The sequence below is a fragment of the Natator depressus genome, chromosome 26 (genome assembly GCF_965152275.1).
Source record: "Natator depressus isolate rNatDep1 chromosome 26, rNatDep2.hap1, whole genome shotgun sequence".
NCBI lineage: Eukaryota > Metazoa > Chordata > Testudines > Cheloniidae > Natator > Natator depressus.
In genome coordinates, this window is record NC_134259.1 from 11,377,834 (window position 1) to 11,398,050 (window position 20,217).

A 20,217-nucleotide genomic window follows, 5' to 3' on the forward strand; every position below is an offset into this window, starting at 1 on the left:
ACTTGTGTCGTGGTAATAAAACTACTCCATTGTGATGTTTCTGGCGTTCAAACCATTCCAGCTGGTTCTGATAGTGAAACAGCAGTGTATTTACTATAGTGAACAACTCTAGCACAGTACAATAGATGAACTCCTTGCACAGTGAGCTGTTCCCTCATCATGTGAAACTAACATTTATAGATGGTGGAGTTACAGCAGCAGATAATTTGGCCTCTGGACATGTGATTCATATTTCAATTTTGCTACTGCAGTGCAAAACCTCTAACAATGAAATCCTTTAATAGGCTTGGGTTTGGCTAAAGCATTTGCCCCATCTTTTGCTTTACAAAGAGTGGTACCTATTATATAAAAACCAAAACTAGTTCTGTTTATATCTGAATAACTTTCACAGACATATTGTCTACTGCTACTAGAAACGGGCCTTAAAAATGCTGAAGAAAGAATAGGCCAGTCCTAAGGATCTTCAAAAGATTAAACTATCAATAACTAGCATGTACATAAATATTAGAAAATGGTTGTATAGAGACTTGACACTTTTCTGGTATGAAGGTTCTGTGGCTTTATACTTTTCTCCACAGCAGAGTAGAAGGCACAGACGTGACTCATGGAAACAACCTAATCTTCCCAGGAGATGCAGCTACTGTTTAAAGGATGATCAAACCCTTGATGCAGTTTGCTTCTCAATACCACCCTCTACTCCGATAGTTTGTTTCAGAGGACATTTTTATATATAATTCCCTTTAAACATAGAAAATTCAGTTGGAAGGCTTTACTTATACTGCTAACAACACTGTAGATTAGAGTTTTAAAAGCACAGATTACGGAGAGAAATGCAAGCAACAAATGGGGCATAAACAGTGGAAGGTAGTCTTATGAGAAGTCAATGGGCCTAATCACATCTAAAAGTGTTTGCAAGATCAGGAGCCCAGTCTCAGGTTATTACTGTTGAAAAGACTGAAAACTATTGGGACTAGTTAATGGTTGAAGAACAGGTGTCAGTGGAAAAAAAATCTAAAGACAAATGAAGTATTTCCATAAAGTTTAATTTTACAAACTACCATAGCCCCAAATTAAAAACTTCATCCATTTAAAACAAAATTCTCTTTTTATAGAGCACCTTTAAAAAGAAAGGGGTGGTGGTGGTGGAGGGCTTCTGTTTCCTTGCTGATGTCTTTTCAGCAAGACATTGCCTGGGGATAGGTGAAGTATCAAATCACACAGTAAAACTCAAAATGAAATACTTCCTGTTTAGTCATCTTAGCTTTTATAGGTGATGCAAAGGTTTCAATCAAATATGATCCCTCCCCAAATTAACAGTGCTTCATTAGGTACCTTGAATTTCTGTTGAAATTAGACAGCAGGTAAAGTTACAAGTAAAAACCCATACAAATTTATGCTGAGTATTGAGTATCATTACTTGTAGGACTTCAGCTCACTAATTGGTTAAAGCAGCCTGATTTAAAAAAAACAAACTGACCACTGACAACCACGTATTTCTGCAAACATTTCATAATCTCTCTGGAGCACTGGTACTTAAAGCAAAAGAAGATTTAGTTAAGACATGTTAGATTTACTGTGCTTGATAGTTTTACAGCTTTCACAGACTGATCAAGAATTAAAAACATTTAAATTAGTCTCACGTGTAAAAATATGGCCCTAGTGCCCTACAAGCAAAAGAATTTACACAAATTGTGCAATCAAAAGAAACGAGAGACCACCCCCCCCCCCATCTCATTATTTAGAAAGTAAAATCCCAAAATTATTCAAATCTTCCTTTTTACTGCGTGGCTGGCATGTCTTTGTGAGTTCACTGACTGCTGACTTTCCTAACGTTTCTGGTGTCTCTCAACCACCTTGACTAGTTAGGATTCTGTTGCGTTAATGTGTTTATCATCAGCATGTGTAGAATTTATACCATCTACCATTCTCCTTCTGTAGCCCTCTATAAATATTTCTATTTCTCTCTCCTCTTAAATACCTTCTGTATTCACTCACCTGAAAAGCATGCTTTAAAATAAATTACAGTACAGTTAATACATGCTATGTCAGACCAATACTCTGTACTGAGATTGTCAAAAAAAGGTAAGATTCCAATGTATGAATAACCAAACTTTAAAAAATACAACTGCAGTTCCTTGTGATCCCGTGACATATGGCCTTTTTCAGAGCTGTATATTAACCTCAGCTAGGAAGAAGCCACATTCACTGTTATCCAAATTATATTCAGGTTCTCTACTGTAGAACCTAACACTACAGTCTCCCAAAGGAAAGGCCATCTAATGTGGCTGCTAAGATTACAATAAAACTAGGAGAATGAAGAAAAAAAAAAAAATCAAGATTATTACAGAACATGCACCCAGACTGCTCCACACCTCAAAACTAAATACAAAAAACCCCTTTAAAACCAATTTTAAATTATTTTCCTTAAAAGAGGCAAAGTCAAATCTAGTAGAAGGGCTCTCAAACCCTTTCAGATGGTAGGGCATTGCCTCTTTCTACTCACATAAGACCCCATGTGGCAACAAAAGCAGTTGCTTAACATGGAAAGTTGATACTACATTAGGAAACCATGGAATTAATTTGTACTGAACTTAACATGGGTGAGCAGTTGGAAATGAGGTGAGCCAATAACGTGATCAGACAGCCTCTTGCAGGCTAGTTTCAAAATTTGATTTTGTTGATTTTTAAAATGAAATTACTTTAATGTGTGTTACACCTGGTTCCACATCCACTTGCCTTTTTCCTATATTTAAGAGTTTCCTCCCTCCTTGCTGTGTAAAACCATCACACACGACACAGGAGACACTAAGGCCTTTATCCTGCAAATACGTAACCACATGCTTACCTGTTCGCAAGATCAGGAACTAGGTAATTATATATAAACAGGTCCTTAGTCAGGACTGCACTTAAGCACATGCTTAACTTTCAATACTTGCTTAAGTGCTTATCTTGAATAGGGATGGGCTTTAGCACATGCTTAAGTGCTTTCCTGCGCTGGGATCAGAACACATAGGGGAAGGAGCCATTTAAAAATCCTACACCCCTCTGGACTTTTTCCACCTTCACTGTTGTGATAGGTAACACTTATGATTACTGTATCAGGTTAGAGGGAAAAACATTGCCATATATTCATTTTTAACAGTAAGGTGGGCAAGAAGGACGTAGCATTTGATCAATACCATCATCAATTTCCTCTGGCCAGCACTGGGCAATCTAGACTCCCATCAGTGATGGGGGTTTGCCGCTCATACCTGGATAAAACTCACAGCTCTGTTTTGAGTTTCTCATTTAAATCCTCCTGGTCGATCATGTTCACGTTTCCATACCAGTGATGGTAAGAAAGGAGAGCTGCATTTTTGGCGGCAATTGCACTCATTTCCATGGCACTTGCCACCCATTCTATGCCATTAAGGTAGTATATTCTATCATGGAGGATTATAGGTGGGCATTTCTTTGGGAGACTGTAGTGCGGGTAAGCCAGCCACTTCTTCTCTTTCACAGATTCATAGGATGAGAAAAGCAAATTCATCTGCTCCTTGGTGAGTGGTTCTTTCGAGAACACTTTCCAAACAGCAGGTCCCATGGGTTGCTTCACTTCCTCGTGTGTGTTTTGGACAGGAGAGACAACACCTATGCTGTTGATAAACAGTTTGGGATTTTCGGTTGTGAAAATGCTAGCTAAATGAAAGTGGGATGGGTCCTTGTAGCCGAAGAAGGATGCGTTTATGCGCCCATGAACAAAAGTTGCCACCGTCTGATGGTAATGGTCTGAGAACTGTGCAATGAGCGGGTTAAAATTCCGGAAGGTGATGTTGGACATTTTACGATTCAATGGTGTAGCAATGAGAACTATATCATACATGTCTGTCGTTGACCCTGATGCAGAGTTGTAGCTCACTTCATACAACTTAACTGTACCTCCTGGAAAAAAGATAATATTTGAGAGAATGCAGAATCCTCCTGGCAACAGGACATGAGTGTATTTTTTTAGGTTAATGCTTTTGTAAACTAGAATTTTTGGGGGGGAGGGGAGGGAGGAATTTTCCCTTATTGGACTAAGAACTTTTGCATCACATGTTGCACACCGGATCCTTTATTGACATAATTTAGAACAATCATAAGACTAGTGATTTTTGGGTGCTCAATTTGACTCCTTATAAGGGGCCTAAAAATCAGATGGGCTCTATATGTACGTAGTGACCTGAATACCAGGGCTCTTGAGATCGGCATCCAAATGTTTCAGCATATGCCGATCTCTAGTTTTAAAGCCTTTTCCTCTTAAGTCCAAAGAAAGCGAGTGCGCCTCACCTGTGCGTTTGGGCCGCGTTCTCTCCTCTATAGAGGTAACCGTGCCAGAGATAAGTTGTGCTTTGGAAGCATAAAGAAGGCCAGTGCAGACAAGTTTGTTGCCACCTTTTACTGACCAAAGTCCAGAGTCTGCACCTGCCAAAGACACCGCACCTGCAAGGGAAGAGAATGATATTCCAAACATACTGTTCTAACATCCCATTCACTGAACTAAGCAGGGGATTGCTCTTCACTCAGGGCTGGAATAGTAAAATGGAGCTAAGAAAACTATAGATCTCGAGGAAAGTGACACACAAAACTTGCTAAAAATAATGGTACCAAATAGGAAAGAAAATTGTTCAGTAGCTATCAGAATATCACAGTAAGCAACAGAAGTAATCCCCCTTTCCTTAGGGCTGAATGCATCGCCTTCAAAGCCTACCCACGCCTAGGGAGCAAGAATCCTAAGAATGAGTTTCCATTATAACACAGCAGAGGTCACAACACCCAGCCCTTTAATGATAGTTTCATCTGCCAGCAGGTGAAACATGTAAGTAAGGGAAGACAATTAAACACGCACCTACAAACCCATTAATGTTGGCGCCTTGGCCGTAATTGACTCTCATGACTGGAGTAACCACCTCATAGATAAACTTCTGGGAGAAGCCAGCCTTCTGCATAGTCTCATCAATGGTCCGATTCAGCATCTGGATGAAGTCATTCCCTCCGAGCGCATGAAGCAAGCCCTCTGTGCTGCTGAAGGAGTAGTCATGAGACTGATAGCGGTAGATTCTTTATCCAAAAGGAGAAAGACATATTAATAGAAGACTAATCTTGACTATACAAATTAGCACAGAACAATTGACTTGCAGTCACTGACTTAATGTAAATGAAAAACATTTACAGAAATAGCAAAATTTCTCAGTGCACTTCCAGTTTTTCATTTTTCTCGGCAAAGACCAGTATGCGGAGGGGTCTGACCATTTTAGATTTTGTCTCTGTTCCAGTTCTCCCTCCTGACAACTGAGATCAGCTGTGGTGTTCGTGCCGATAGTCCTTGGAAGTGCGTTCTTGGGAACTGGAGACAAGGGATTCTCAATGGGACCATCAGAATCTCTTAAACTTCAGAACAAGGGACAAGGCTCATCTTGCCAGCCAAACCATAGCCTAACCCATCTAAAACAAAGCCCTGTTGGGTCTTTTCATAACTTTTCTGACTTCTTTCCTCGTGGGTGGGTACTTTTAGTCACTGCAGGCAGTTATTAATTAACGCCTGTTTCTGTGTTTTATGCACCCAAATGCCAATGTGATGGACACACTACATTAGAGCAAATTGTACTGATGACTCCTTTCGCTCAAAATTATATTGTCTGGTCTACATTCTACAATGTACAAGTGGTGATTGCTGTGTTTGTGCTTACTGATACAAAGCTGCACTGTTTAAACAGTAATCCTGTTTTAATTAGAACAGTTTACAAAGTAAAAGGGCAGGCAACAAAAACTACTCATAGAGATCACCCCACTGCCATAAAGAACGAATCCTGGGTTGCCCTAGCTATATTGCGACATACCCTCATTGGAAAAAAGACCCAGGAAGATCACAGGAGAGAAACAGAAAGAGGGCCAAGAAAAAACAAACCTCTTTATTAATAAATGTTTCCATAGCATCCATCGTCATAGACAGTACCCACCAGTTTTTAAATCACTCCAATAGGAGAATTAATTTAGTTCAGGCTTTACATCATTACCTCATAAACTTGTCCAAGATCTCTTCCACCCACATGTTCATTCGCACAGGGTTGAATCCATAATGCCAGAGAAGTTTCAGGATATTGATAATGTACCAGCTACTCTCCTCAAATACAAACTCTTCTCCATTGTAAATGCCCAGAAGGCCATCTCGGTTCTCAGGAACAGAGAGTCCTGCAAAGGAGAGAAATATCTGCCATAAGCTACCAGGGCCTGCTGGCATAATTTAAAAAGGAACAGGTCTATCTATTGCACAGTACTGCTCAGGAAGCATAGAAGGTGCATCATTATAAACAATGACAAGTGTAATAATTCTGACATCAGTCCAAACTGTCTAGATTTTTATTATTTCCTTTTAAAAATCTGAGCAGCAAAGCTTGCTCTGAAAAATTTGAGTGGTGCCCCAAGAGTGCAGGAGTTCAAAATGACTTCCTCTAAGATTATACCGGGATTATTTCAACTCAAGTGAACGATAATGTAATGTGCAGGATAAAGTGTATGTTCAGTATTGTCCTGGAGTGGAGAGAATCAAAGCTACTCAAACAGGCCACGAGCTGCTAACAGAGATTTCCTTTCAGCTCAAGCACTATGAACCTGTATTTTGAATCAAGAAGCTCTGCGTTCTAGTCTCTGTCTGGCTTTAAAATTCAGAGTGGCTGTGGTATACAGTATAGCAATAACCAGGAAGTTCATGGATTTATTACAATATACCTTAGATATTTTGCTGTGGTCATCCCATTTAGTCAAGAGCAGCTAAACACTTAGAAGGAACAAAAGGATCTTGCAAAAAAGCCTAGAAACAAAAATCAAGCGTTTCAACCCTCTAAAATAACATCTTTCAGAGTAGCAGCCGTGAGTAATACATATGATTTGTTTTGTTTTGTTTATTACAGTCACCAAACTGAAGCTTGCCAGCCTCCAAACCCAAGGAGACTCTAATAACAGTTTTGTTAGTTGGGCAGATGTAATGGAATACACCCCTGGGTTCACATCATACACACTATTGTAATAATCTTTGTACAAGATATGCCTTGTGAGGTGTCACTTGAAAACTCTTTACTTGCGGATCGGTAATGTCATGGTAAAATGTGTGTAACAGCTTAGAATCATAGGACTGGAAGGGACCTCGAGAGGTCATCTATACATGAAGTTCAGGGGACAGGACTAAAGTTATACATTTCCCCCGTATGACGTTAAAAATACGTTTAGACTCACGTAGCACTAAACTGGTCAAACAGACCTGTCTTGAATAAAGGAGTGTATGCTTGTCTTAATTTGCATTTAAGCAGTAAACAGAGTCATCAAGGAGAAGGAGGGAAATGGAGAAAATAAAGAAAGAAAGCTCACATAAGTGAAAAAGACCAGCAGAGAACATCCTTCCACACACTTTCTCTCCTGGTTCTCAGCTGAAAATGTTTTTCAAGAGGGGGCTGAAACTATAAAAAGCAAACACACCGTTACCCACCTCATTCTCTGCACATGAGAAGAGAAAGGACTCTGTGGGAGGAGTCCTGACCCGAAGAGTTTGGTTAATAAAACTGTTTGAAGCTGTGAAAGTAGAATGAATTACATTGAAATTATAATTCATTAAAGAAATGCTGCTTGAAAGGTTTGTTGAAATATAATTGTCAGGAAGAGAAACATTAAGGAGCGTGAGACAATGGGTCCTCAAACTAATTAACTTAGAGCTCCTACTGAGCTAGGAGATTAGTAAACGTTAGTATGCAAATAAGGTATGTATGTATATTTGTCAGTTTCTGCTTCCTTTTGTCTCCTATGTTAAATTGGCTTTGGCTTATCTGTATAAATAAGTTAGCTTGAGCTTTTGCAGAAGGCTCACATATATCTGGGTGCATTGGCAAAGCGCTTTGCTAATAAACAGAGTGGTCTGACAAATTCAGTGAGTCTTGAATCTGACTTTGACAATTTGGAGGTCCCACCGAGATGGCAACCGTCTTCACTGGGGCCATGTGACTCCTGACCGTTCTTAGGACGGCCGTGGCAAGCCGGCACCTGGGCATTTGGCCCGAGCGGTCCTGCGCCAGAACGGAAGGGTGCATGACCACAGTGAAGTCTACGCCATCGAACCTGTTGGTTCCCACTCTGTTCTGGTAGGGATCCCTAGATCTGACATCAGGAATCTGGTCAGGTAATTATTGCTGTGTTTTGTCCAGACTGAGGACTGTCTTGTCTCTGTGTCTATCCGTCCTCCCTGTGGTGTGTTTGAGTCTGGGTGCCATCTCCATCCAGGGATCGGCTGACCAAAGGGTTCCTGTCCCCACGGTCTGAGTGAATGAAATCTGCACAGTCGCAGCCGCACCGCGCCTTGGTGTGAAAGCAAGGGCGATTGAGGCAGTAGCCTGTGGGCTCCTTTTGTGTGTTGCACCGGCATCGCTCTGACAAACCCGACTTTCCTTCTTGTGTGATTGGTGTGTAAAGTCCTCCTGTATGGGTAACCAAACGTTTAAGTCGGGACAGTTCCCTAAAGGAACACCGGCTCATTTTATATATTTTAGGAAGAGTCCGGACTCCTGTAAATTTCTGGAAAAATGGTCTAGGCTAACTCAGGAGAATCCCAAAATTCAGTGGCCACTGTTAGGATCTTGGGAAAAGACCAAGTAGACGTCTTAAAAGACAAACTCGGCCAACCTAAAACTAAACTGGCAAAAGGAGAGGTTGATTGTTTCATGCAGTGGTGGGAAGAGGCAAATCATAGGTGGACAGAATCATAACTTGCCTCTCTCAAAGATTCAAATGATAAGTTTAAAGCTTTATTAGAAGCCTCCTCTCCCGCTGCCAGACCGAGCGCTCCCCTTTATCCCGTTCTCTGAGAAAACCAGGATTGATCCCATCCCCCTTCATACTCCCATCTCATTGTGGGAAAGGACGAAGAAAACCCCTTGTTAAATTCTGGGGATGACGATGAGGAAGATGCATTAATTGGCCTGGCATCCTTGCATCAGATCAATAGGCGGTCACAACAACTCCCAGGGGTCTCCAGTTCAGACCAGTCCGGATCGTCCAATACCGCCCAGGCCCATTCCTCCAGTACCACTCAGACCCGTAAAGAAAAACCCCCCGTTCCCCCGAAACCCTCCAGTCTGCCTGACTCCTCTGTTTTTCCCCATACATACAAAGATAGCCTGGACACTGATTGGGCCCAATGCTTACGCTCTGGCTCTAAACCTATCCAGGCTCCCCTCCGAATGCTGCATACTGGGGGCCAACAAGCTATAAACCCTGGACTCGTACAGAGCTCCTTTCAATTGTAAAAGGCTTTCCAAAGCCCCTGGAAAATCCTACCACATTTGCAGAGGAATTTTTGTTAGTGCGCGACACCCATGAACCCTCTGAGGCAGACCTCCTGCGGCTGAGCAAGCTACCTGTAACCCCTAGCGAGCACAAAAAATGGCTCACAGCAGCCAACTGGCCCATCAGCGAGTGCCATTCAGCTTTACCAGACACCGGTCCTGACGCTGAATACCGGAAAAAGTGTAAAGACCGAGCTAAAAACCTACATGAGGCCATCCCTCGAGTATGGATTCCAAAAACAAACTGGACAGCCATACATTGCTGTAAACAGCGACAGGGAGAAAGTCCGGGTGACTAGCGCACCCGACGGACTGATGTTTTTCTGCAACATTCTGGTATACAGCAACCGGGTGAAAATGGGAAGGGCGCCCTGGCTCATGCGTTTGTTAATGGCCTCCTACCTGCTATTGGCAGTGTGCTAAAGCGAGTAAGTGTTGGGTGGGAAACTGAAACCATGGATAAATTGCAATCAGTGGCAGAACCCTGCCATCGCACTCTAAAGGGAAAGGAGGAACCATCTTCCCAAAAGTTAATGGCCCTGCAAATACAGCGTTATTCAGGGCAAGGTAAACAGTACCGGGGAGGGGGACGTGGTCACGGGAGGGGCTGGGGAACTGGATTTTCGGGTTTTGGGGGTGTTTGTAATTACTGTAAACAACCCGGACATTGGAAAAACGAGCGTCCGCGCCGGCCTAATAGCTCTGTAAACAACCAGCTAGACCCCCCGTCGGCACAGCCCGACAGTCCCCAGACTTCCTTTGTCCCACAGCAATGACAGAACACCCCAGGGAAATTTTAGCTCCTTTACTACCTCTCACGCCCACGGGTGAATGTGTTTTGACTATTAATGATCTTTCTCTCCCTTTCCTTGTTGATACGGGAGCTTTGCTCTCTGCAGTTCGTACTGCCGACCTGCCTGAGGTTCCCCGCTCCGAAAAAAACTATATCCGCTGTGGGCATTACGGGAGTCCCAACCTCTTATCCGCTTTCAAAACCTCTACCAGTCCAGGTTGGTCCCCTTTCCAAGGACCATGCATTCCTCCTCTCGGATTCCACTCCGGTGAACCTTTTGGGTCGGGACCTGTTATGTAAACTTGGCTGTACCATCTTCTGTTCCATGAATGGTGTCTACTTACAAATTCATTCAGAGAGGACTGGGGATTCTGTAGCCTCCCTGCTGTCTGAAACTCCCTTTTCTACTCCGGTCCCCTGCTGCCCATTGGTCCCGTCCTTTGAACACTAAATTTCACAAGGCCCATCCTCTCTGTGGCCAACCCACCCATCTGAAGTGAGCCGTTTACATACTGACTCCGTCTGCATTATTTTTGATTCCTCCAAACCTCTGCCTCACCTGTCTCAATACCCTTTAAACCCCAAAGCAGAGGCTGGAATTGCTCCAGTCATGACTGCCCTGCGGGAACAAGGCATTATTATCCCCTGCTCCAGCCCCGTAACACCCCTATCCTCCCAGTTTGAAAAGCTGATGGTAAATCGTGGCGGTTTGTTCAGGATCTTCGGGCCATTAACCGCATTGTCATACCTGCCTTGCCTGTTGTCCCTAATCCAGCGACGATTCTGGCTTCTATCCCACCAGATGCAACTCATTTTACTGTTGTTGATTTGTGCTCTGCTTTCTTTTCTGTCCCTGTTCACCCTGACTCCCAGTTCCTGTTTGCCTTTTCTTACAAGGGGCAACAGTACACATGGACCACACTGCCCCAGGGGTATACTGAAAGCCCGTCATATTTTTTCCAAGCATTAGCCTGAGACCTTGCTGACCTTGTTTTCCCATCCAGGTCCATACTAGTCCAATATGTAGATGATCTACTCCTCTGTTCCCCTTCATTGTCTGCCTCTGAAACTGACTTTTTAGTGCTCCTTACTGCCCTAGCAAATAAGGGTCACAAAGCTTCTCGCTCTAAACTACAACTCTGTCAAGCTTCTGTCACATACCTTGGCTTTCTCCTCCCCCCGTGTCCAAGCTATCCTTAGCTTTCCCCGACCCTGCTCCCCACGCCAGGTCCGGAAGTTTTTAGGCATGGCTGGATTTTGCAGACAGTGGATTCCCCAAAATGCCTCCCTTGCAAAACCTCTCCAGGAACTCACTCGATTCTCTGTGCCTGACCCCATGCCGTGGCCCCCTGAGGCCAATTCTGCCTTTGTTTCCCTCAAACAGGGTTTGGCTTCTGCCCCTGCCTTAGGGCTGCCTGACTATTCTAAGCCTTTTACCCTTTTCTGCCACGAACAAGCTGGGTGTGCACTTGGAGTTCTCACTCAGATGCACGGAGAAAAGAACCGCCCAGTGGCTTATTTCTCTGCCACTTTAGACCCTCTTGCCCAAGGCTTACCCCCCTGCCTGCATGCTGTGGCTGCTGCAGTGCACCTAGTCGAAATGTCCGATTCCCTTGTTCTCCACTCTCCTCTTACCCTCCTGGTCGCTCACTCTGTAGAAACTCTCCTGCTACAACGTAACACAGGCCACCTCTCCTCTGCCCGCCTTACCAGGTACGAACTTTTACTACTATCAGCTTCATATATCACCATAAAGCGTTGTTCTCAGTTAAACCCTGCCACTCTCCTTCCTTTGTCTAATGACAGTGATCCCCACGACTGCCTTGCAACTCTCTGCTGCCACCGTCCCGCACTCTGACCGTTCTGATGTCCCTCTCCCTGACTCTGACCTTGTTTTATTTACTGATGGTTCCTGTTTTCGAGACGACCAAGGTCGTCTCCTTGCAGGATACGCTGTAGTTTCACTCTCTGAAACCCTGGAAGCTGCGCCTTTACCTTCTGTAACTTCAGCACAAGTCGCTGAATTAGTTGCCCTCACCCATGCCTGCTTTAAGGCGGAGGGACGCTCCGCCACCATTTACACTGACTCCCGCTACGCTTTTGGGGTTGTACATGACTTTGGTACCCTCTGGCAAACTCGGGGTTTCCTTACCTCTGCCGGTACCCCTATTAAAAATGGGCCCTACATTGCTGCCCTCCTGTATGCAGTTTTACTTCCGTCTGCCCTAGCTATTGTTAAGTGCCCTGGCCACTCAATGGCGGATACTGATGTTGCTAAGGGTAACGCATTTGCTGACGCCTCTGCTAAATATGCTGCTGCCATAGAACCTTCCCCAGATGCATTTCTAGGTTCCCTTTCTGTTTCTATACCGCCGCTGTCCCGCACTGACCTCACCCTGCTCCAAGACTCGGCCCCAGAAACTGAGAAAGAATCCTGGGTGGCCCAGGGTTGCTCTCTACATCCCGATTCTCTTTGGCGCTTGCCTACTGGCGCCTTTGTAGCCCCCTTTTCACTCTACCCGTCTCTGGCCGCCCTGCTACATGGTGTTTCACATGTCGGAAAGGAGGAGATGGTCTCTGCTGTAACTAAGACAGGATGGTGGGCACCACCATTTTACCTCTTTTGCAGCTCGCCACTGTGCAGCCTGTACCATTTGCCAAAGCCATAATATTGGTAAACCTGTAAAAGTGGCCCAAGGGTTCCAGGGCCTGCCTCAAGCACCGTTCTTGCATTGGCAACTTGATTTTGTACAAATGCCTAAGTGTCAACAATATGAATTTATATTGGTTATGGTATGTTTATTCTCTCTGGTTGGATTGAAGCCTTTCCTTGTCGCAAGGTTGACTCACTGTCTGTTGCCAAATGTTTGTTAAATCATATTATGCCTGCCAAGGGAATTCCTGCTACTCTGTCCAGTGATCGGGGTACACATTTTACTGGACAACTTGTTCAACACCTGGACCATATATTGCATATCAAACACCTGTTGCACTGTCCCTACCACCCACAGAGCGCAGGTGCAGTTGAAAGACAAAATGGTGTACTTAAGAATAAGCTTGCTAAAATTTGTGACTCTACAGGATTAAGCTGGCCAGTAGCCTTACCATTAGCCCTTATGGACATGAGATCCACTCCATCCCAAAGGCATAAATTAAGTCCCTTTGAAATTGTTATGGGACGCCCTATGCGAGCTATGACTACCATTCCAGATTTGAACTTGACTCACAGTGCGCTCCTTCAGTATTGCAAGGGACTAATGCAAGCTGTAAGTCACTTCCATGCACAGGTTCGCCTGGCCCATGGAACCCACCTCCGATGCTTGCCACAACCTCGAGCCAGGTGATTGGGTCTACATACGGCGCCCTCATCGAAAGCACGCCTTGGAGCCCCGGTGGAAGGGTCCTCATCAGGTACTGCTTACTACATAGACGGCTGTTAAACTATCTGGCATCGCAGCATGGATACATGCTTCACAGTGTAAGAAGGCACCACCCCCAGAGAACCAATCACCACCTCAGGACAACGCAGAGTCAATTTTGACTCCAGAAGAAGACGTAGAGGAACAGTCTGCAATACCTTACAATCTACGCTCTCGTAAGGGTTGCCAGAAGCAGACGCTGTTTCTCGGCTGCTGGTATCTTACGGTCTGGGGAGACCACGATGACAATTCTTTTATCCAGCAGCAGGTGTGGATAGCTCAGACCTTTAATATTTCTAATTGCTGGATCTGCAGCCACATCCCAGCCCACTCTCAAACTGGTGTTCCTGTCCTGGCTACCCCACTCAAGTCCCCAGACTTCACTGGAGGGCCTCTTCCATTTAACGAAATATGGAATAGCAATGACACTTGGGAAGCGGTGGGAATAAATGCATCTAAATGGATAAGTGTGGTGGAGGGAAAGGGTCATTGGCTTTGGGTGTGTAATGGGACAGGGCTGGATCTGGGGAAAAGCTGTTGCCTTCAGCATATTGTGGCCAATGGTGTATGGGATTATTCAAACAAAACTAAAAAGTGGCGGGCCGGGTATGGAGATATGAATTTTTTCTCAACCTGGGATCAAACAGAGAAATCAATCTCATGTTCCCCCTACAGTAACCTTAGTGAAAACAATACAATCTTTCAATGTCATGCAAATAACACCACTCCTCGTAAGGAGAATTACCCCGTACCCTTTGGAGGATACTACTCCTCCTTTGCAAACACCTATATGACAAATGGGTGCAACCGACCCTTCCCGGCCTTAATAAGCCATCACTGGGTGTGTGGGACCAGAGCTTATACCGCACTACCAGCTAATTGGTCAGAAATCTGTTATCCCGCCCGACTCTTCCCACAATTCCGAGTGCCAGGAACCTTCCCTCGAGAACGCCTCCGCAATTTCAGGCGAAAAAGAAGGGACTTAACATAAGCCACTTAACCTGGGAAGAGGCCACTGGCAGTTCCTTCATACCATGAGGGGGAGTAATACACCATGCAAAAAGGCTCCTAAGGTTACAAGCAGTAGTTGAAATAATGGCAAATGAAACCAGAGAAAGTTTAAGAGCCCTGGCCAAAGAAACAGGGGCAATCCGACAGATGGCCCTCCAAAACCGTCAGGCATTGGACATAGTGCTGGCGGCAAAAGGAGGGACTTGTGCTCTCATTGGAAAAGACTGCTGTGTGTATATACCAGACAACACCAATGAGGTAACAGATCGTGCTAGCCACTTAGAACAAATCGCATATCTTCCCCACGAAGAGCCAAGTTCTTTATGGAAGTGGCTAAGTAACCTTTTCAGTTTCTCTGGCACAGGAAACAGGTTGTTTCAGGGAGCCCTAACTCTCCTGTTTGGAATCCTAATAATTTTTGTATGTTTTCAGTTACTTTCCTGTTGTATCCAAAATTGTGTCAGGCATGCTACACAGATAGCTGCCCCAAACCAGAGTGCTAATTTGATGATTTTAAATATCACTGATGAACAAAGAGATAAAGAACGATTGATATGTGGAACCCAGTAATTGTTGGTCATTGCGTAGCTTAACCAAAAGGAGGGATTGTGAAAGTAGAATGAATTATATTGAAATTATAATTCATTAAAGAAATGCTGCTTGAAAGGTTTGTTGAAATATAATTGTCAGGAAGAGAAACATTAAGGAGTGTGAGACAATGGGTCCTCAAACTAATTAACTTAGAGCTCCTACTGAGCTAGGAGATTGGTAAACGTTAGTATGCAAATAAGATATGTATGTATATTTGTCAGTTTCTGCTTCCTTTTGTCTCCTATGTTAAATTGGCTTTGGCTTATCTGTATAAATAAGTTAGCTTGAGCTTTTGCAGAAGGCTCACATATATCTGGGTGCATTGGCAAAGCGCTTTGCTAATAAACAGAGTGGTCTGACAAATTCAGTGAGTCTTGAATCTGACTTTGACAAAGCATATGCTGAGAAACTTTGCTTGAATCTAATATCGTTTAAGTTAGGCACTAGAAAGCATTTTATCTTCATTTTTCTTGTAACCTTTGTAACTTTTATGCCTCATTACCTGTACTCAAAATCTCTCTTGGTAGTTAATAATCTTGTTTTATTGTTTTTTCTAATCCAGGGTGTTTACGTTAAAGTGTCTGGGTAACTCTAAGATAACAGGCTAGTGTATATTATTCCCTTAAAGGAGTAACAGACTTAGTATATTTGGACTGTCCAGGAGAGGATGGGGCAGTACAAGGCATACGTTTCTGAGGGGAAATCCAGGACTGGGAGTGTGTTGGGATCACCCTGCAGTATAACCCAGGCTGGTGAGATCCAGGGTGTGATTGGCAAGCTGCAATTACACAAACACATCTGGGAGTGACCTGCATACTGGAAGCCTGTTTTTGAGTAGTCCAGGTTGGAGGCTATATCAGCAAGATTGGTCCTGCTTTGATGGGGATTTGTCCTGCTTTGAGCAGGACTAGATTGGACTAGATGACCTCCTGAGGTCCCTTCCAACCCTGATATTCTATGATTCTAAGACATTGCAAGGGACTCCCGGTAAGAAGGCAGGGGTGACACAGCCCCCCGTTGGTCTGGATTGCACCCCACTATGTCACAGCAGCCTGATGGACTGTCCTTTCATGGATACCAATGAACTCCATTGACTTAAATTGACGTTCCTCTGTATTTGCATTGGTGTGAGTGGAGAAATGAGCCCAGCGACTTCCGCTCCTTAGGGAAAAGTCACATACCTAGCACCTTGACGAAATGCTTCATATGCAGGTTAAGAGGATGGATGATGGCTCCTCCTGCTTCATAGTCTTTTCCTTCCACATTTATAGTCGCCAAACGGCCCCCCACCGTTCCTTTCTCAAACACGTCAATCCGTACGTCTTTCCCAAACTTCTGGCGTAGAAAATAGGCTGCCGAGGTGCCCCCAATACCAGCTCCGATAACAGCTGAAGATACATTTTGAAAGGAAGTTATTTTCCCCATTTTAGTTAATTTACACAGATACGTCCCAAGTCTCTGAATTCAGGCAGCCCTCATGCTAGTGTCAATTATGGCTCTCTTCTTCCAGTGCTGTCTCTATCGTTGGGACGACAGAGACCGAGTTTTCATTTTGAGGGTAGAATATTCAAAAGCACCTAAGAGACTTGTGCTCCTAAATCTCTTTTGTGCTTTTGAAAATCCCACCCTAAATTCTTTAAAACCACAATCCTTCAGCTGAACGTTAATTTGGGAGAAGCAGGAAACCTGGTCTACACTAGAGAATTAGTCAACTTAAGTATCCACACCTGTGAGTGGCGCATTTAAGCCGACCTACCCCCAGTGTAGACAGCAAATTCTTCCATCAGCCTAGCTACCGCCTCTCCGGGAGGTGGAGTACCTATACCAATGGGAGATCTCCTCCCACTGGAAGAAGTAGTGTCTACACTGAAGCGCTACAGCGGCGCAGCTGTGCCACTATAGCATTTCAAGTGTAGACAAGCCCAAAGATTATGAGTTGCTCACATCCACATGGTAACATGTATCATGTATGTAATATAGCTGGCTGTGTCACGTAGCTGGTTTAGCATTCCAGGAACGTTGGCAAATCTTGCTGCAGGGCAGGGGTTGCAGCATCAATTAGTAATTCATATTTGTCATTTGTGGTAGCAAAATAAGGGACTTGCAAGCACTTGATGGACTTGGGCAAGTCACTTAGGTACAAAGGTATTTAGGCTCCTAACTTCCTGGACCTTGGGCTCTCTGTTTCTCAAGGTATCCCTATACTACAGAGTCAGCTAGGCTTCATAATTACATCTTGGGCCTGCACGGTCTTGCTCCTTCAGCAGCAGTCATCTGAACCAGCATAAAAACATGCAAAGTGGGTGTAAAATGCTACCACACTAGAAGGGTCGTACGTTCCACCACCTTGCACTGGGGCAAATGACTGCACAAGGTGCAAGGCACCAGAGACACAAGACTCGTTTCTTTAAAGTCTGCGTGTGTGGTGGGAAACTATTGAGAACATAGACTCCTAAGGGCAAAGAAAGTAATGAGCAACTGTGAATCCAGGAAGTATTTTAAAGCTCAGTAACAGATTCTCACAAACTTCTAAACTAGACATCCAATCAATATCACACGGGCTTCACTTAGGCTTTTGTTACAGACGGACCTGCGCCAAACACAGAAATTTAAGGGTCTATGAACATTGGGGAGTTTCCTGAACTTTGTGGCTACCTACAGGATTTTAGTGAGCTGGAAAAAAAAAAAACATGGCTCCAAGCTGTCCCAAACACCAGGCATGTCTCCAATAATAATTAACCTATATTTTTAAACATCTTACAATTATTAGAAATGGAAATGGCCTGTTTTGCTCACTGTTGGGTTTGCTTTAAAAAATATGTTCTGAAGGAGGTCAAGTTAGGCACAAGCATCTGGCACTGCAGATTGCAGACCATAATGGGGGGGCTGTGAGCAGACGGGAGAGAACAAGATTAAGAGCCATTATCTGCTTCTTATAGAAGGGAATGGCTTTGAGTGGCCCATGGGGCTAGATAGGCTGGCAGACAGAGCCTAGATAAGGCATTAAGTGAGGAGTGACTGCACAGACCCACTGCTCTGCTTATTCCAGTTACTGCACTGGTTCTCATCTGGAGCCAGTTGCTCCAGGTCCACCTCCTGCCCTCTTACCCCAAATGTCCCCAGTCACCCACTTCCCCTCTCCCTGGCAGCTTGTCCCAAGACTCCTTATCCCTGCCCCCATCTCCCCAGTAACTGTGCCCTAGACCCTCTCGCCCAGCAGTTGAGCCTCAGCTCCCCGTCACCCCTTTCGCGGCAATAACTGTGCCCCAGCCCGCCTGCGCCAGGGATCCTTCTGCCCCTCTCCCCAGCAGCTGAGCCCCAACCTCCCCAAACCCCCCACCCCAGATCCCCAGCAGCTGAGCCCCAGCCTCCCCGAATCCCCCACCCCAGATCCCCAGAAGCTGGGCCCCAGCCTCCCCGAATCCCCCACCCCAGATCCCCAGCAGCTGGGCCCCAGCCTCCCTGAACCCCCCCACCCCACATCCCCTGCCCCTCTCTCCCGCAGCTAGGCCCCAGCCTCCCTGAACCCCCCCACCCCACATCCCCTGCCCCTCTACCCAACAACTGAGCCCCAGCCTCCCTGAATCCCCACCCCAGATCCCCAGCAGCTGAGCCCCAGCCTCCCCGAACCTCCCACCCCACATCCCCTGCCCCTCTCTCCTGCAGCTGGGCCCCAACCTCCCCGAACCCCCCACCCCACATCCCTCTGCCCGTCTACCCAGCAGCTGAGCCCCAGCCTCCCCAAACCCCCCACCCCAGATCCCCAGCAGCTGAGCCCCAGCTTCCACGAATCCCCCACCCCAGATCCCCAGCAGCTGAGCCCCAGCCTCCCCGAACCCCCCACCCCAGATCCCCAGCAGCTGAGCCCCAGCCTCCCCGAACCCCCCACCCCACATCCCCTGCCCCTCTCTCCTGCAGCTGGGCCCCAGCCTCCTCAAACCCCCCACCCCACATCCCCTGCCCCTCTCCCCAACAACTGAGCCCCAACCTCCTCAAACCCCCCACCCCACATCCCCTGCCCCTCTCCCCAGCAGCTGAACCCCCTACTTCCTTCTCCCCAGCAACTGGGCCCCCAGCCGAGGCCCCCTGCCCCGCAGCTGGGCCCAGGCCTCTCCCCGCCCCCCCCGTACCGATCTTGCCGGGCGGGTAGCGCAGCTCGCTGGCCCCCGGCGCCCCCCGCCACAGGGAGGCGAGGAGCAGGAGCAGGAGCAGGAGCGCAGGCAGCCGGGCCCGCATGCTCGCCCCGGGCAGGGATCCCGGCCGCCGCCGCCGCGCTCCGCTCAGCTGGCTCGGGAGGCGGCGCCCAGCGGGCGGGGGCGGGGTTGGAGGGAGGGGGGCTCCCGTGGGCACTGAGGGGCGGGGGTGCCCTGGGGGAGATGCTGGGGGAGGGTGTTGGAAGGAGGTGGGCTCCCCTGGGCACTGAGGGGTGGGGGTGCCCTGGGGGAGATGCTGGGGGAGGGTGTTGGAAGGAGGTGGGCTCCCCTGGGCACTGAGGGGTGGGGGAGCCCTGGGGGAGATGCTGGGGGAGGGTGTTGGAAGGAGGGGGGCTCCCGTGGGCACTGAGGGGCGGGGGTGCCCTGGGGGAGATGCTGGGGGAGGGTGTTGGAAGGAGGTGGGCTCCCCTGGGCACTGAGGGGTGGGGGTGCCCTGGGGGAGATGCTGGGGGAGGGTGTTGGAAGGAGGGGGGCTCCCGTGGGCACTGAGGGGTGGGGGTGCCCTGGGGGAGATGCTGGGGGAGGGTGTTGGAAGGAGGGGGGCTCCCGTGGGCACTGAGGGGTGGGGGTGCCCTGGGGGAGATGCTGGGGGAGGGTGTTGGAAGGAGGGGGGCTCCCGTGGGCACTGAGGGGTGGGGGTGCCCTGGGGGAGATGCTGGGGGAGGGTGTTGGAAGGAGGGGGGCTCCCGTGGGCACTGAGGGGAGGGGGTGACCTGGGGGAGATGCGGGGGGAGGGTGTTGGAAGGAGGGGGGCTCCCCTGGGCACTGAGGGGCGGGGGGTGACCTGGGGGAGATGCGGGGGGAGGGTGTTGGATGGAGGGGGGCTCCCCTGGGCACTGAGG

At 46.8% G+C, this 20,217-nt stretch overlaps 1 protein-coding gene across 1 annotated transcript; it reads right to left on the reverse strand.

The window, feature by feature from the left end:
• Positions 1-1,044: 1,044 nt before the first annotated feature.
• Positions 1,045-19,460, reverse strand: PCYOX1 (prenylcysteine oxidase 1). Its single transcript, XM_074939973.1, has 6 exons — positions 19,292-19,460; positions 16,343-16,549; positions 6,036-6,210; positions 4,868-5,079; positions 4,309-4,461; positions 1,045-3,921 (listed from the first exon to the last, which is right to left on the reverse strand). Exons 1-6 carry the CDS (start codon positions 19,395-19,397, stop codon positions 3,263-3,265), a joined length of 1,512 nt encoding a protein of 503 aa, XP_074796074.1. The 5' UTR covers positions 19,398-19,460; the 3' UTR covers positions 1,045-3,262.
• Between the last annotated feature and the right edge of the window lie 757 nt (positions 19,461-20,217).

Excerpts from the sequence above, each read along its gene's own strand:
- PCYOX1 (XM_074939973.1), bottom strand. The coding sequence starts at position 19,397 with ATGCGGGCCCGGCTGCCTGCGCTCCTGCTCCTGCTCCTGCTCCTCGCC. Across the intron at positions 16,550-19,291 it reads CTACCCGCCCGGCAAGATCG|CTGTTATCGGAGCTGGTATT; the intron begins GTACGGGGGGGG and ends ATGTATCTTCAG. Across the intron at positions 5,080-6,035 it reads ATCTTGGACAAGTTTATGAG|AATCTACCGCTATCAGTCTC; the intron begins GTAATGATGTAA and ends TTTTGGATAAAG.